Here is a 16,757-nt window from a genome sequence, read left to right as displayed (position 1 = left end):
AGCCCAGGCTGCCCTTAGCCTTCTGGGCTGCCAGTGCCCACTGCTGCCTCCTGTCCAGCTTCTCACCCCCAAGTCCTTTCCTGCAGGGCTGCTCTCAATCTCATGCCCCCATGCTGAGTTGGTATCAGGTTAGAAGGGACTGAGAAAGGCTTGGTGGGGAGAGGGATCAGCAGCAGCCTTGAGATCCTGCAGTGGGATGATGGCATCAGCAAGGACAAAAGTTTGGGGTTCAGTCAGCTTTCCCATTGCTGTGCTCTCCTGACAGCCAGGAATGCTGCATTTCAGACTGAATCTGTTTCCAGCCTCAGTGGGATGGTTTTGGCAGGAGGCCAAAGCAAAGGAAGGTGTTATCCTCTTCCTTTGTCCCAGCATTAAGGAGGATCTGGTGCCCTGGGTTGGACTCTGCTGTTGTTCTTTCCCCCATCCTGATTACTCTGCTCCTCGGTGGGGCTGGAGCAGCCTGCAAGATGCCTTCACACCTCCTCTTCAAATCCTTCATGCACAAAATGCAGGGACACAGAAAGGCAGTTTGGTGGTGTGAGCTCAGGAAGTCTTGAGGCTGTGAGGGAGACCTGGAGCCAAGAGCTGTGCCCAGTGCTATTTGTTTAACCACTGCTGCTGTACCAAAAGCTACCCAAGATTTAGGATTTGCTCAGCCTCTCAGGAACACAAACTCCTGAGTGTCTGGGTTTAGTGCCATGATGGATGCCAGAGCAGTGCAGGGTGGAAGCACAGCTGGGTCTGAAATTGCTGGTAAGGGAGAAGCAAGTGTCAGCTGGCACTGGGTGCTGTGGGCAGGGTGGGGCCAGGTGGAGATGTTTGTGCAGTGAGCTGTGAGCTCTGCTGAAGTTGTGTCTCAGTTCCCTCTGGTTCAGAGCAGGAGCAGAGCTGATGTTTCTCACAGTTGTGGCTGCCCTGTGTCAGATGTTTGCTTTGTCCTGCAGGCAGGTGAAGAACACTTCAGGCTGTGGTGGGGTGGGCACTGCCAACAGGGGCACAGGACTTGGGACCCCACCTGCAGCACTGCCTCCAGTTCTGGGGAGAACCCAGCACAAGAAGGACCTGGAGAGGGTCCAGAGGAGGCCACCAAGATGCTCAGGGGCTGGAGAAGCTCTGCTGTGGGGAGAGGCTGGGAGAGTTGGGGCAGTTCAGACTGGAGAGGAGAAGGCTGCAGGGAGACCTCAGAGCAGCTTCCAGTGCCTGAAGGGGCTGCAGGAGAGCTGGGGAGGGACTTTGGAGAAGGGCTGGGAGTGGCAGGACGAGGGACAATGGCTTTGAGCTGGGAGAGGGGAGAGTGAGAGTGGAGAGGAGGAAGAGATTGTTGAGAGTGAGGGTGGGGAGAGACTGGCACAGGCTGCCCAGGGAGGTTGCTAGAAAAGCCTGGAGAAGGCTCCAGGGAGACCTTAGAGCTGCATTTCAACATCTGCAGGGGACCTAGAGGCAGGCTGGGGAGGGACTGTTCAGAAGGACCTGTGGGGACAGGCTGAGGGCAGTGGTTTGGAAGTGGAGCAGGGCAGAGTTAGGTTGGACATCAGGAGGGAGCTGTGCACAGTGAGGGTGGGGAGAGACTGGCACAGGCTGCACAGGGAGGTTGTGGAGCACAGAACTTCTCTGTGCTCTGTCTCTGCCAGTCTGCATTTACCCAGGTTAGGTGATGTGGAATGGCACCAGCAGCAGAAGCCCTGGCATGGCAGAACCCATAGTCTGGGGAGAAGGCAGCTCCTGGGCAGTGCCAGCTACCAGTTCAGCTCTCTGGGCAGAGCAGGGAGTGCTCCTGTCCCAGCTGGAGAAATTGCTGGCCAGGAACATTCTGCTGCCCTGCTTTTGTTCTACCTGGTTCAGCCTGAACCTGAGTTCTGAGCTGACCACAGTGTGTGCCCTGGGGAGCAGCAGTTCTTACTTCTTGTCTCTGTGGTCACATTCCCCAGGTGCAGGCAAAAAGAATCAGAGAATGCTTTGAGTGGGAAGGGACCTTTAAAGGTCCCTGCAATGACCAGGGACAGCTGCAACCAGAGCAGGCTGCTCAGAGCCCCAGACCAGCAGGCGTGGAGCAGCTCCCACCTCTCTGGGCAGCTTGGGCCAGGCTCTCCCCACCCTCAGTGTCCAACTTTTCTCCCTTCTCTCCAGACTGTTCAAACCACCTCCCTCTGAGTTCAGACCATCACCCCTTGGCCTGGCACAACAGAGCCTGCTTGCCAGTCTGGAAAGAGTCTGGCCCCATCCAGGGGCTGCAGACTTTAGTCTGGAGAAGAGAAGGCTGAGAGGGCATCTTATTAATGCTTACAGATATCTGAGGGGTGGGTGCCAGGGTGCAGGTGCCAGGCTCTTGTGGTGGTGCCCAGTGATAGGACAAGCAGCAACAGGTACAAGCTGGATCCCAGGAAGCTGTACTTCAACATGAGGAGAAACTTTTCTGATGTGAGGGTGCTGGAGGCCTGGAGCAGGCTGCCCAGAGAGGCTGTGGAGTCTCCTGCTCTGGATGTGCTCCTGTGCAACCTGCCCTGGGTGATCCTGCTCTGGCAGGGCTGATCTCTGGAGATCCCTTCCAACCCCTACCATTCTGTGATTCTGTGATCCTCTTGCCCCCCACAGCTCCTTCAGCTCTTGCTGAGCATTAGTCAGATCCCCTCTGGGGCTGCTCTTCTGCAGGCTCAGCAGCCTCAGGGCTCTCAGCCTTTGCTCCTCAGAGGGATGCTCCAGGCCCCTCCGGGGCTCTGGGCTGTGCTATGGTGCAGTGCTGCTGCATTTCCTCCCTCCTCAGGAGCAGCAGCATCTAAGTGCATCCAGCCTGAGCTGAGCTGAGGTTCTGCACCCCGGTGCAACAGGTCCACTTTGCTCTCCTGGTGCCTCTCCTGATCCATAGGTCAATGAAAACTCATTGCCTGAGAGCCAGCCCCTGGTGTCAGAAGGAAGGATGGGCACATCTGTCCTTCACCTTCATCCTTCAGCCTCCCCAAGGCAAGGCACACAGCACCAGGCTGTGCTTCTCTGCAGCTTGCTGTGCCCTGTGAACGCCAGCTGCATGCACATCATCTGCTCCAGCACCCAGGAGATCCTGGCACCACCCCAGCCGCCAGCAGGGCCTCTGCTGTTGGCAGCTTCGCAGACCGCATTGGGGTGGGAGGGACCCCCAGAGGGCATCCTGCCCAACCCCCCTGCAGGCAGCAGGGACACCTCCAAGTAGAGCAGGCTGCCCAGGGTGACAGCAAGCCTGGTCTGTTGGTGCCAGGGTTTGTTGTCTGGGCAGCACCAGTGTGCCCATCAGTCCAAAATCCAGAGGAAGAGCTGTGCTGCCCCAAGCCCTCCCCAGCACAGTGAGCTGCACTCTCCCAGCAGACCCAGCTCTGTGGCTCCTGGCCTGGCCATGGCAGGAGCAGCAGCCCTTGCCTGGCTGTGCACAGGATATTCCCAGGCTCGGCTGGAACCTTTCTGCTGCCATCTCACTGCCATTGTAGTCTGGAGCCTGTTTCCGAGGTACTTCCCCTCTGGGATCTCTGCTGCCTTTGGCTCTGGATCAGTGCTCTGAAGGTTGAGGGCCAGGGCCTGGGCAGAGGCGAGCTGGGCAGAGAGCCCTGGCCCTGAAACACTTTGCAGAGCAGAGTGGCAGCTCTGCATCTGCTGGACTGCAGGGGAACATCCACCCAAGGGCCTGACCACCCCCAGGAGCATGGGCATGAGAATGCCCCTGCTGTGCCCAGGCTTCAGGGCACTGTAGGTGCCAGGCTGAGGCTGGCTCCCTGCTATTTTGTCTGGATGAGTTCCTGTGTGACCTGCTCTAGGTGACCCTGCTGTGGCAGGGGGCTGGGCTGGATGATCGAGTCAGTCATCAGCAAGTGTGCAGATGACACCAAGCTGGGGGCAGATGTGGCTGGGTTGGAGGGCAGAAGGGCTCTGCAGCAGGACCTTGACCACCTGCACAGATGGGCAGAGTCCAAGGGGATGGTGTTCAATAGCTCCAAGTGCAGGGTGCTGCACTTTGGCCACAGCAACCCCATGCAGAGATACAGGCTCAGGGGTCAGAGTGGCTGAGAGCAGCCAGACAGAGAGGGATCTGGGGGTGCTGATTGATACCCACCTGAACATGAGCCAGCAGTGTGCCCAGGTGGCCAAGAGAGCCAGTGGCATCCTGGCCTGCATCAGGAATGGTGTGGCCAGCAGGAGCAGGGAGGTCATTCTGCCCCTGTACTCTGCACTGGTTAGACCTCACCTTGAGTGCTGTGTTCAGTTCTGGGCCCCCCAGTTTAGGAGGGACATTGAGATGCTTGAGTGTGTCCAGAGAAGGGCAACGAGGCTGGTGAGAGGCCTTGAGCACAGCCCTACGAGGAGAGGCTGAGGGAGCTGGGATTGGTTAGCCTGGAGAAGAGGAGGCTCAGGGCAGACCTTATTGCTGTCTGCAACTACCTGAGGGGTGGTTGTGGCCAGGAGGAGGTTGCTCTCTTCTCTCAGGTGGCCAGCACCAGAAGGAGAGGACACAGCCTCAGGCTGTGCCAGGGGAGATTTAGGCTGGAGGTGAGGAGAAAGTTCTTCCCTGAGAGAGTCATTGGACACTGGAATGGGCTGCCCGGGGAGGTGGTGGAGTCGCCGTCCCTGGAGCTGTTCAAGGCAGGACTGGACGTGGCACTTGGTGCCATGGTCTGGCCTTGAGCTCTGTGCTAAAGGGTTGGACTTGATGATCTGTGAGGTCTCTTCCAACCCTGATGGTACTGTGACACTGTGACACTGTGATACTGTGATCTCTGGAGGTCCCTCCCAAGCTCTACCATGCTATGATCCTGTCTCTCAACTCTGCAGTCTCATCAAGAGCCCCACATGGGTACCAGATCTGTTGTGCTTGGTCCTGCATGGAGGAGCAGGTCTGCAGTGTGGGCTCTTGGTGGATAGGGTCTGGGGACCCCTCCTTTGATGTGGTCATGCCCTGGGAGCCCTTCCTGTGATGCCATCCTCTGGGCCCTCCTTGGCTGATCTATGGGCTACAGAACCAACAGTCCCACTCTGATTGGTGTCTGCTGGGGTGACCATGAACTCTTCTTGGCCAGACCCTCTGCTGTCATCTCCATGCTCCTGGATGTGCTCAGGTGGCCAAGAGGGCCACCAGCAACCTGGCCTCCATCAGCAATAGTGGGAGCAACAGGAGTAGAGATGTGATTGTCCCTCTATACTTGGCACTGGTGAGGCCACAGCTTGAGTACTGGGCTCAGTTTTGGGCCCCTCACTCCAAGAAGGACACTGAGGAGCAGGTCCAGAGAAGGACAACAAAGCTGGGGAAGGGTCTGGAGAACATGGCTGGGGAGGAGCAGCTGAGGGAGCTGGGGGTGTTTGGTGTGGCCTGAAATGGTGGTCACCCCCAGGGACATCTCCCACTAGAACAGGTTGCTCAAGGCCTCATCCAGCCTGGTCCTCAACACCTCCAGGGAGGTTGTGGAGCACAGAAGCACCCAATGTGATCAAAGATCACATTGGGTGCTTCTGTGCTCCACAACCTCCCTGGGCAACCTGTGCCAGTGTCTCACCACCCTCACTTCTTCCATCTCCATCCAGTTTCCATCTCCCCTCTGCCACTTCAAACCCATTCCTCCTCCTCCTGTCTTTCCAAGCCCTTGTCAATAGTCCCTCCCCAGCCCTCCTGCAGCCCCCTTCAGGTCCTGGAAGGCCACTCCAAGGTCTCCTCCAAGCCTTCTCCTCTCCAGGCTGCACAGCCCCAACTCTCTCAGCCTGTGCTCAGAGCAGAGCTGCTGCAGCCCTCTGAGCTTCTTCTTGACCCTTTTCCACGGAGCAAAGGGACCTTTCCAGCTGCCACAGGGCATGTTCTGGGTTTGTGTTGGCTGCTCTGGGTCCTCCTCTGTGACACAGGCTCTGACTTCTCCTCCTGCTGTCCCACAGGCAGCTCTGGTGCAGGGTCTGGGGCGCTGGGCGCAGGCAGCTCTGCTGGCAGGGCAGCTGCACCAACTTGTTTTGCTCTGGGGTGAAGCAGGCAGCCAGCAACTGGCAGCCACTTCAGTCCCTGGCTTTATCTGCTTGCAAACGTCCCCTTCACACCATCTGCATCCTCCCTGCCCAGCACCCTGAGATTAGGCCCTGTGTGCCCTTTGCCAGCCTTGGCAGGAAAGCAGCAGCCTCCCGGAGTGGGAACAACAGCAGCAGAGCAGTTCCCAGCACCAGCCCTGAGCTGGTCAGTGTGCACAGGGCAGGGCACAGCCTGTGTGACCCCCCTGGAGTCATGCAAGGGTTTAACTTGGAAAAGAGCTTTCAGGACCTTTGAGTCCAAGCACTAACCCAGCACTGCCAGGTCACCACCAAACCATGACCCCCAGCACCACATCTGCTCAGCTTTGGAACTCCTCCAGGGATGGGGACTCCAGCACTGCCCTGGGCAGCCTGGGCCAGGCCTTGACAGCCCTCAAGGGGAAGAAATTGTTCCTCATGTCCAACCTAAACCTCCTCTGGCAAAACCTGAAGTTGTTTCTTCTTGTCCTATCACTTGTTCCTTGGGGGAAGAACCTAACCCCAACTTGGCTCTAACCTCCTCTCAGGGATCTGTAGACAGCAATGAGGTCTGCCCTGAGCCTCCTCCTGCACACCCCCAGCTCCCTCAGCTGATCCTCCCCAGCCCTGTTCTCCAGACCCCTCCCCAGCTTTGTTGCCCTTCTCTGGACCCACTCCAGCCTCTCAATGTCCTTCTTGTAGTGAGTGACCCAAAACTGACCCCAATGCCCAGTCCAGGGGGACAATCCCTGCCCTGCTCCCACTGGTCACACCATTGCTGATGCAGGCAGGATGCCTTCTTGGCCACCTGGCCACAGCCTGGTTCATGCTGAGCAGCATCCCAAGATCCTTTTCCACCTTCCCAGCTCCTTCACCCCAAGCCTGGAGCAGTGCAGGGGTTTCAGCCTCCCTGCTGTGGGGGAGTGCTAAGCTGGGCAGCTTGGCCTCCTGGCAGGGACTGGGCTCCTCTGGTAGAGCTTCATCCCCTGTCACTGTGCAGCCCTTCAGACTGGGCTCCACTGCTAGAGCTTCATCCCCTGTCACTGTGCAGCCCTCCAGCCTGGGCTCCTCTGGTAGAGCTTCATCCCCTGTCGCTGTGCAGCCCTTCAGACTGGGCTCCACTGGTAGAGCTTCATCCCCTGTCACTGTGCAGCCCTCCAGCCTGGGCTCCTCTGGTAGAGCTTCATCCCGTCGCTGTGCAGCCCTTCAGACTGGGCTCCTCTGGTAGAGCTTCATCCCCTGTCACTGTGCAGCCCTTCAGACTGGGCTCCTCTGGTAGAGCTTCATCCCCTGTCACTGTGCAGCCCTTCAGACGTCTGCCCTCCAGCTGGCTGGGTCCTCAAGGACTTTGCAAGCAGCAGTCTGTGCCTTAGAGGCAGCTAGAGGTGCTCAGGTTCCTCTTCCTTCAACACAGCTGAATGCTGCTGTGGGGAGCAGATTGATGGGAGAGGGAGAAACAGAGTTCTTCCCTTGGGAGCTGTGTGTTGGAGAGGTTAAACAGCAGTGTGAGGGAAAAAACCCTGCTGAGATCTTGCTGGTGTAGCATGGAAATGGCAGTAAAATGGGCACAGATGGGATAAAGGGGCAGAGATGGGATAAAGGGGCACAGATGGGATAAAGGGGCAGAGATGGGATAAAGGGGCACAGATGGGATAAATGGGCACAGATGGGATAAAGGGGCAGAGATGGGATAAATGGGCAGAGATGGGATAAAGGGGCACAGATGGGATAAATGGGCACAGATGGGATAAGGGGGCACATATGGCATAAATGGGCACAGATGGGATCAATGGGCACAGATGGGATAAATGGGCACAGATGGGATAAGGGGGCACAGATGGGATAAAGGGGCACAGATGGGATAAGGGGGCAGAGATGGGATAAATGGGCACAGATGGGATAAAGGGGCACAGATGGGATAAATGGGCAGAGATGGGATAAAGGGGCACAGATGGGATAAATGGGCACAGATGTGATAAAGGGGCACAGATGGGATAAGGGGGCACAGATGGGATAAAGGGGCACAGATGGGATAAAGGGACACAGATGGCATAAATGGGCACAGATGGGATAAAGGGGCACAGATGGGATAAAGGGACACAGATGGCATAAATGGGCACAGATGGGATAAAGGGGCAGAGATGGGATAAATGGGCACAGATGGGATAAGGGGGCACATATGGCATAAATGGGCACAGATGGGATCAATGGGCACAGATGGGATAAATGCAGTTACTGCTCTTCATGTGCCCTCCTCAGCTGTGCCCACCACACCCAGCAGGCACACTGGGGTGACTGATTGTCTCCTCTAGCTTTTGGACCAGAGGGAAGTCTCTTCTCCTGGCTTTAGTATTCCAGGCAGCTGGGGCCAGGGAGTCTCTCAGGCTTGCTGGGGCTGAGCAGGAGGGAGAGGAGCACTTTGCTCTCAGCAGCCAGTGCAGGCTGAGCATCACTTTGTGCTAAATTCAATCAAGGAGATGGGGACTGTAATTGAATCAGGAGGGGCTGCAGAGCAAGGGGGGTGAGTTGTGCATCCCTCACCAGCCAGGGGACATGAGGTGTCCTTGGATCTGCTTTAATCCTCACGCTGGGGATGTTGCAGGGGTGTGCAGGAGGTGCAGCAGCAGGGTGGGCACTGGAGCCCTTGCAGGTGCATTCCTGTCCTTTGGGCTCTGCTGAGTCCTTGCTGTCACTTCTGTGGCGGGGTGGGGGAATCACAGAGTCACAGAATGGCAGGGGTTGGAAGGGACCTCTGCAGATCAGCCAGCCCAACCCCCTGCCAGGGCAGGGTCACCCAGAGTGTGCCACCTAGAAACACATCCAGGCAGGCTTTGGGTGCCTCCAGAGAAGGAGACTCCACAGCCTCTTTGGGCAGCCTGCTGCAGGGCTCTGCCACCCTCACAGTGAAGATGTTTTTTCCTTATAGAAGCACAGAATTGTTTGGGTTGGAAGAGCCCTCCAGGATCATCCAGTCCAACCAGCAACCCAACGCCACCATGGCCACTGAGCCATGTCCCAGAGTGAGAGCCTGAGAGCCCTGGAGCTGGTTAGTCTGGAGAAGAGAAGGCTGAGAGGGGATCTGAGCAATGTGTGCAAACAGCTGAGGGGTGGGGGTCAAGTGGAAGGGGCCAAGTGGTGCACAGCCATAAGCCAAGGAGCAATGGATCCAAACTGGAGCAGAGAAGGTTTCACCTCAACAGAAGGAGAAACTTCTTCAGCGTGAAGGTGCCAGAGCCCTGGAGCAGGCTGCCCAGAGAGGTTGTGGAGTCTCCTGCTCTGGAGACTTTCCAAACCCTCCTGGATGCATTCCTGTGTGACCTGCCCTGGGTGATGCTGCCTTGGTAAGGGAGGTTGGACTGGATGAGCTCTGGAGGTCCCTTCCAGCCTCTAACATGCTGTGAGTCTGTGATTCTGATTCTGTGATTCTTGAACAGCTCCAGGGATGGGGACTCCACCACCTCCCTGTGTTCTGCTTTGTGTCCTGTGCTCCTTGTCTGGTCTCTGGTCACCACTCACAGAAGTCTGGCTCCATCCTTCTGGCACCCACCCTTTAGATATATGCAAGCATTAATCAGATCTCCTTTCAGTGCCCTCTTCTCCCAGCTCTCAGCCTTCCCATAGGATGTTCCAGATCCCTCAGCATCTTAGTGGCTCTCTGCTGGTCTCTCTCCAGGAGTTCCTTGTCCTTCTTGAACTGGGAACCCTGGGGAAGTGCCAGCCTGTAAGAACAATTGGTACCTTGGCAGGGACAAGTGGGTGGCACAGTGGTACAGCCTGGTTGTCTGCTGGCCTGGTACTGGGAGCCACTGAGATATCAGGAAGGTCCCTTCCAGCCCAATGCATTCTGTGATTCTGTTATCTGGGATGGCAAAGAGGCTCCAGGGAATTCTCAGAGGATCACTGCAGCTCCAGCATCCTGGGGGCAAGGCTAAGCCCTACCACCTTGTGTCCCTGAGTCCCAAGGCTCTGTTCCATGTCCATGGGTGCTCTGCAGCCCCAGCAGGTGTTAGCCTGTTCCTGCTGAGGAACAGATGTGAGGAGAGCCAGAGACAAAGAGATCCAACCTGATCAGAGGGCTGGAGAACCTCCCCTGTGGGGACAAGGCTGGGAGAGTGCAGCCTAGAGAAGAGAAGGCTGCAGGGGAGACCTCAGAGCAGCCTTGCAGTGCCTGAAGGGGCTGCAGGAGAGCTGGGGAGGGACTTTGGGGAAGGGCTGGGAGTGGCAGGCTGAGGGACAATGGCTTTGAGCTGGGAGAGGGGAGAGTGAGAGTGGAGAGGAGGAAGAGATTGTTGAGAGTGAGGGTGGGGAGAGACTGGCACAGGTTGAGGGTGGGGAGAGACTGGCACAGGTTGAGGGTGCTGAGACACTGGCACAGGTTGAGGGTGCTGAGACACTGGCACAGGTTTCCCAGGGAGGTTGTGGAGCACAGAAGCACCCAACGTGATCTTTGATCACGTTGGGTGCTTCTGTGCTCCACAACCTCCCTGGAGGTGTTCAGGACCAGGCTGGATGAGACCTTGAGTGACCTGCTCTAGTGGGATGTGTCCCATGCCCATGCCAGGGGCTTGGCACTGCCTGAGCTTTAAGGTCCCTTCCAACCCAACCCATTCTGTGATTCTCCTTCCTGGAAGTCTCTTTGTGGGGGGAGTGTAGGGCTGGAAGTGCTGTGTTGGTTTATTTACTGCTTCATCAGGGGGGGAAGTTGGATTAGACATGAACGAGTTAGCATCCAACCAAACCAGGGCTGGAATGGAGTCACTAAAAGCATTTCCCCTCCTGCTTGTGTTTCATCCCTGCAGTCACAAAGCTCCAAGTTCTGAAGCTCTCTCCAACCCATCTGGCAAAAACAAACTGCTGGAGACCTGCCCTCCTGGAAGGGGATCCTGGGGGGGGGATAGGAAAGGCTCTTGGCAGGACTCTTTTTACTTGCTTGGCAGGAAAAACTTCTGATTTTTATTGTATTTGACTTGACTTTGGTTTGGTTTGGTTTGTTTCATTTTGTTTTGTTTAGTTGACTTTATTTTGGTTTGATTTGTTTGGGTTTGGTTGATTTTATTTTGTTTTACTTTCTTTTATTTTTACTTTTTAATATTTTGGTTTCTTTCATTTTGTTTTACTTGATTTTATTTTTTCCTTATTTTATTCGGGTTTATTTTATTTTTCTTAATTTTATTTTATTTTATTTTACTTTATTTTATTTTATTTTTTTTTTATTTTACTTTATTTTATTTTATTTTTATTTTATTTTACTTTGTATTATTATATTTTATTTTATTTTATTTTATTTTATTTTACTTTGTTTTATTTTACTTTATTTTATTTTATTTTATTTTACTTTATTTTATTTTATTTTTATTTTATTTTACTTTATTTTATTTTATTTCACTTTGTTTTATTTTACTTTATTTTATTTTATTTTACTTTGTTTTATTTTGTTTTGTTTTATTTTATTTTCCTTTGTTTTATGAACTTTTTTAGATTTTGTTTCATTTTATTTACTTTATTTTATTTGGTTTTGTTTTCTTTGAGTTTATTTTAGTTTATTTCATTTTATTTTGCTTAATTTTATTTTGTTTTATTTTATTTTATTTTGTTTTATTTTACTTTATTTTGTATTACTTTATTTTATTTATTTAATTTATTATATTTAGTTTTGTTTTGTTTTATTTTATTTTACTTTTTCATTTTGTTTAATTGTATTTTACTTCATTTTACTTTTTTATTTTACTTTATTTTATTATATTTTACTTTGCTTGATTTTATTTTACTTTTTTATTTTTATATTGTTTTATTTTATTTTGTTTTACTTTATTTTATTAACTTTTTTAGATTTTGTTTTGTTTTATTTTACTTTATTTTATTTTGTTTTGTTTTCTTTGAGTTTATTTTATTTTATTTCATTTTATTTTGCTTTATTTTGTTTTATTTTATTTTACTTTTTTGTTTTGTTTTATCTTATTTTACTTTATTTTATTTAATTTTACTTTTGTTTTATTCTGTTTTATTTTATTTTATTTTTGTTTTATTTTATTTTATTTTAATTGGGTTTATTTTATTTTGCTTTGTTTTATTTTACTTTATTTTATTTTGCTTTGTTTTATTTTACTTTATTTTATTTTACTTTGTTTTATTTTATTTTATTTTATTTTATTTTGTATTACTTTATTTTATTTTATTTACTTTATTTCATTTTAATTGGGTTTATTTTATTTTACTTTGTTTTATTTTAATTTGTTCTATTTTACTTTATTTTATTTTATTTTATTTTGCATTACTTTATTTTCTTTATTTTATTTTGTTTTGTTTTATTTTATTTTATTTTACTTCTTTATATTTTGTTTTGTTTCATTTTCTTTTATTTTACTTTCTTTTACTTTTTTACTTTATTTTATTATATTTTACTTTGCTTGATTTTATTTTACTTTTTTAACTTTTTATATTGTTTTGTTTTATTTTATTTTACTTTAATTTGTTTTATTTTATTTTACTTTATTTTATTTTACTTCTTTATATTTGGTTTTGTTTCATTTTCTTTTATTTTACTTTCTTTTACTTTTTTACTTTATTTTATTATATTTTACTTTGCTTGATTTTATTTTACTTTTTTTACTTTTTATAAGTTTTGTTTTATTTTATTTTACTTTAATTTGTTTTATTTTATTTTACTTCTTTATATTTTGTTTTGTTTCATTTTCTTTTATTTTACTTTTTTTACTTTTGATATTATTTTGTTTTATTTTATTTTACTTTAATTTGTTTTATTTTATTTTATTTTACTTCTTTATATTTTGTTTTGTTTCATTTTCTTTTATTTTACTTTGTTTTTCTTTTTAATTTTACTTTATTTTATTATATTTTACTTTGCTTGATTTTATTTTACTTTTTTTTTACTTTCTATATTGTTTTGTTTTATTTTATTTTATTTTACTTTACTTTGGTTTAATTTGTTTCACTTTGTTTTATTTTATTTTATTTTATTTTATTTTACTTTACTTTGGTTTAATTTGTTTCACTTTGTTTTATTTTATTTTATTTTATTTTATTTTACTTTACTTTGGTTTATTTTACTTTGTTTTATTTTGTTTCACTTTGTTTTATTTTATTTGACTTTAGTTTTGGCTTATTTTTAGTTTACTTTATTTCACTTTGTTTTATTTTATTTGACTTCAGTTTTGGTTTATTTTAGTTGACTTTATTTCACTTTGTTTTATTTTATTTGACTTTAGTTTTGGTTTCTTTTAGTTTACTTTATTTCACTTTGTTTTATTTTATTTGACTTTAGTTTTGGTTTCTTTTAGTTTACTTTATTTCACTTTGTTTTATTTTATTTGACTTCAGTTTTGGTTTATTTTAGTTGACTTTATTTCACTTTGTTTTATTTTATTTGACTTTAGTTTTGGTTTCTTTTATTCTGCTTTATTTGATTTTATTCCCCTCCCTTTTCCTGTCTGCCCCCAGAGCAGAGGAGGTGATGCAGGCAGGGGCATTTCTGGAGCGTTCTGGAGCAGAGCCTGCAGACCCCAGCGGGCAGCAGACCTTAGCACTGCTTTGATTTTCAGGAGGAGAGAGGAGCAGCCTGAGGGCTGGGAGACACTTGCTGAGAGAGCTGGGTCAGAAGGTTTGTTAAATGAGTAGGATTTGACCCCAGAATAACCTGTCCTAGCGGAACAGGTCCACATCCAAAAGGATGTGTGCAGGGAAGGGGCTCACGAGAACAGGTGGACTCGGCTGGGATGGATTCCTGTTTGCCTCCATGCCCTGCTCACAGCCAGTTGGTGACTGGAGCTGGAGCATCATCCTCTAACCCACCTCCTCTGGGTGAGGAGCCGAGCAGGCAAGGCTGCTCTAGAGCTTCTCCTGAGCTCTCCCAGCCTCTTGCCCCCCACAGCTCCTTTAGCTGTTGCTGAGCACTGAGCAGATGCCCACTGGGGCTGCTCTCCTGCAGGCTCAGCAGCCCCAGGGCTCTCAGCCTTTGCTCCTCACAGAGGTGCTTCAGGCTTCTCAGCATGCTCAGAGCCTTCACTGGAGTCTCCAGTACTTCTCTGCCAGTGTTCAGCCAGGAAGCCCAGCAGTGGCCACAGTACTCAGTAGACCTCTGCCTTTCAGAGCACAACAATATCCAAGTCATAAACTCTCCATCACTTCTTTCTCAGCTCTCTGCAGGTGAGGTAGGAACCCATCTGCTGTAAGCCCTGTGGAACAGAGAGCCACTGGGTGACTGCAGCCCTCACACCCTCCATTCCCATCTATTGCTCCGAGGAGCTATTTAAATTCCCTCCAGCTGCACCTGGCCCCAAGGGGCTCATTCTCAGCACCTCATTCAGGGTTCCATACAGCAGTGGCCCCTGCTCTGGAGCAGCTTCACAGCCAGGTTTCCACTGTGGTGGCACAGGGTGCAGGAGTGCTGATGCTCCCCCCCTGCCTGACCACTCTGCTCCACCTTGTTGCACAGGTGAGGGAAAAGAGCTCCATGGAGAAGGAGCTGGGAGTGCTGGGGGACAGGGAGTGCTGGGGGACAGGGAGTGCTGGGGGACAGGGAGTGCTGGGGGACAGGGAGTTCTCCACGGGACAGCAAAGTGCCCTTGTGGCCAAGGAGGCTAGTGGGCTCCTGGGGTGCATTAAGAGGAGTGTGGCCAGCAGGGCAAGGGAGGTTCTCTTGCTTCTCTGCTCTGCCCTGGTGAGACCACACCTGGAGTGTTGTGTCCAGTTCTGGGCTCCTCAGTTCAGGGGGCACAGAGAGATACTGGAGAGTATCCAATGGAGGCTAGAAGGGTGATGAAGGGACTGGGACTTGTGTGCGATGAGGAGAGGCTGAGAGCCCTGGGGCTGGTTAGTCTGGAGCAGAGAAGGCTGAGAGGGGATGTTGTTTACAGGTATCTGAGGGGTGGGTGCCAAGAAGAAGGGGGCAGGCTCTTGTCAGTGGTGTCCTGTGACAGGGCAAGGGACAATGGGCACAAACTGGAACCCAGGAAGTTCCACCTCAGCACCAGGAGAAACTTGTTTGGTGTGAGGCTGCTGGAGCCCTGGAGCAGGCTGCCCGGGGGTGTTGTGGAGTCTCCTGCTCTGGAGACTTACCAAACCCACCTGGATGTGTTCCTGTGTGCCCTGCCCTGGCTGCCCTGGCTCTGGCAGGGGGGAGCTGGGCTGGATGACCTCTGGAGGTCCCTTCCAGCCCCTACCACTCTGTGATTCTGTGACTAAAGCACAAGCCTGCTGCTCTGCCCCCTGCAGCCCTTCACCCTCTCTTTCTGGGAGGAAAGCCCTTTCGGAGCTGTCTCCCATCTGCTTTCCCCCCCCGTGCCCGGGGCGCAGGGCGCCGCTGTGAGCTGTCCCCTTGCACCTGCGTCCGTCTGCTGCAGCGCGTCGGGAGCAAGGAGTTTGCAAACAAAGCCAGGGCCTGCCACACGCAGCTAATGACCTTCTCCCTGCCTGTGTTTCCTTTACGTCAGAAGTCGGAGTGCTTATTAAGTTTGGAGGCTTACTCCCAGGAGCAGAAGAAGAGGATCTGCTGGTGTCTGGCTGAGAACATCACCAAGCAGCAACATCCGGCATCAGCTCCCATGGAGAGCAAGGTAAGAGAGCCAGGAGCTGGCAAACCCTGGGCTGCTGGGAGCGTTGGGGGGGGGAGGTTTGCTCTGGTGATGCTCCTGCCAGGCTGAGTGCTTGCCAGGTGAGCAGCGAGTTGTGTGCAGGCACTGCTGTGCTGCAGCTTTCTGCCCTGCCCGGGGAGCAGAGATGTGTCTGCAGCCGCTGACGCTGCTCCTGCCGCCTCCCACCGGCTCTCTTTGGACAGCTGAGGCACTGCAGCCCCACCTTGGCCTTCCAAAAGCTCAGCTCCAGCGCAGGGCCAATGGAGGAGAGCTTCAGGCTGTTCTCTCCAGGTCCTAGTGGGAAGGCCAACGTGATGGGAGAGGCAGTGCAGAGGCTGGTCCTGTCCAGACAGGCTCAAGCCTTTGACCTGGACCCCACAGAGGAGCTCAGAGCACAGAAGTCATCTGATGAGTGCTGGTTTTCTTGGCTAGCAGGGCAGCACCAGCACTTGTCCCACACTGGAGAGCTTCAGCCTGGCCCAGGAGAGATGTCAGCAGTGCTGGCAAGGGAAACATGCCCATGGTGTGAGTTGGAAGTGCTGCTGGGCACACCTGCCCACTATCAATGTGGTTACCACCTCCTGTCTGCTGGCTCTGGGGCAGAGACTTCCACCACGGAGCTGTCTAGGGCAGTGACAATCTCTGCTGGAGGCATCTCACCCCCAGGGACTGGGTTTGGAGTGTTGGTTGCTTGGATGAGGCTTTGAGCAACCTGGGCTAGTGGCACATGGCCCTGCCCCTGGCAGGCAGTTGGAACTGGATGATCTTTAGGGTCCCTTCCAACCCAAACCATTCTGTGATCCTGTGATTCTCTGCCCCACTGCTCTGTGAGAAGAAAAATGCACTGTGCTGGGTGTCTGAAGAGCTTTGAGTGAGGCAGACAGAGATCTCAGGGGTAAAATCAGCTGGACACCCCCTCTGGGCTGGGGGCTGCTGGTGGAGCAGCTCCTGCCCCATGCTGAGGTGTGGATACAGCCTTGGTGCGTGGTCCGGGCAGGATCAGAGGCAGGCAACTCCCTCGGGGTCTGTGCAGGCAGGAGCAGGAGCAGGAGCAGGAGCAGGAGCAGCAGAGGTCTGGAGTCAGCACAATGTGGCTTTTGCTCTGCTGTGTCCCAAACTGGGTCAGCACAAACATCTCCACAGGAGGCAGAGCCTCTGGATTCCTTTTCCTGCACGTTTCAAATG

At 50.9% G+C, this 16,757-nt stretch overlaps 1 protein-coding gene across 2 annotated transcripts in view; it reads left to right on the top strand.

Moving 5' to 3' along the window:
* The window catches only part of RGS3 (regulator of G protein signaling 3), a 100,113-nt gene that overhangs the window by 49,935 nt on the left and 33,421 nt on the right, over positions 1-16,757 (top strand). For both annotated transcript variants that reach the window (XM_064170948.1, XM_064170949.1), the window contains one exon: positions 15,432-15,554. In XM_064170948.1, coding sequence (XP_064027018.1) covers positions 15,432-15,554 — 123 coding nt within the window. The remainder of the gene's footprint in view (positions 1-15,431; positions 15,555-16,757) is intronic.

Source organism: Pogoniulus pusillus, chromosome 35, assembly GCF_015220805.1.
Source record: "Pogoniulus pusillus isolate bPogPus1 chromosome 35, bPogPus1.pri, whole genome shotgun sequence".
In the NCBI taxonomy this organism is placed as follows: domain Eukaryota; kingdom Metazoa; phylum Chordata; class Aves; order Piciformes; family Lybiidae; genus Pogoniulus; species Pogoniulus pusillus.
This window is presented reverse-complemented; position numbering and strand designations above follow the sequence as displayed.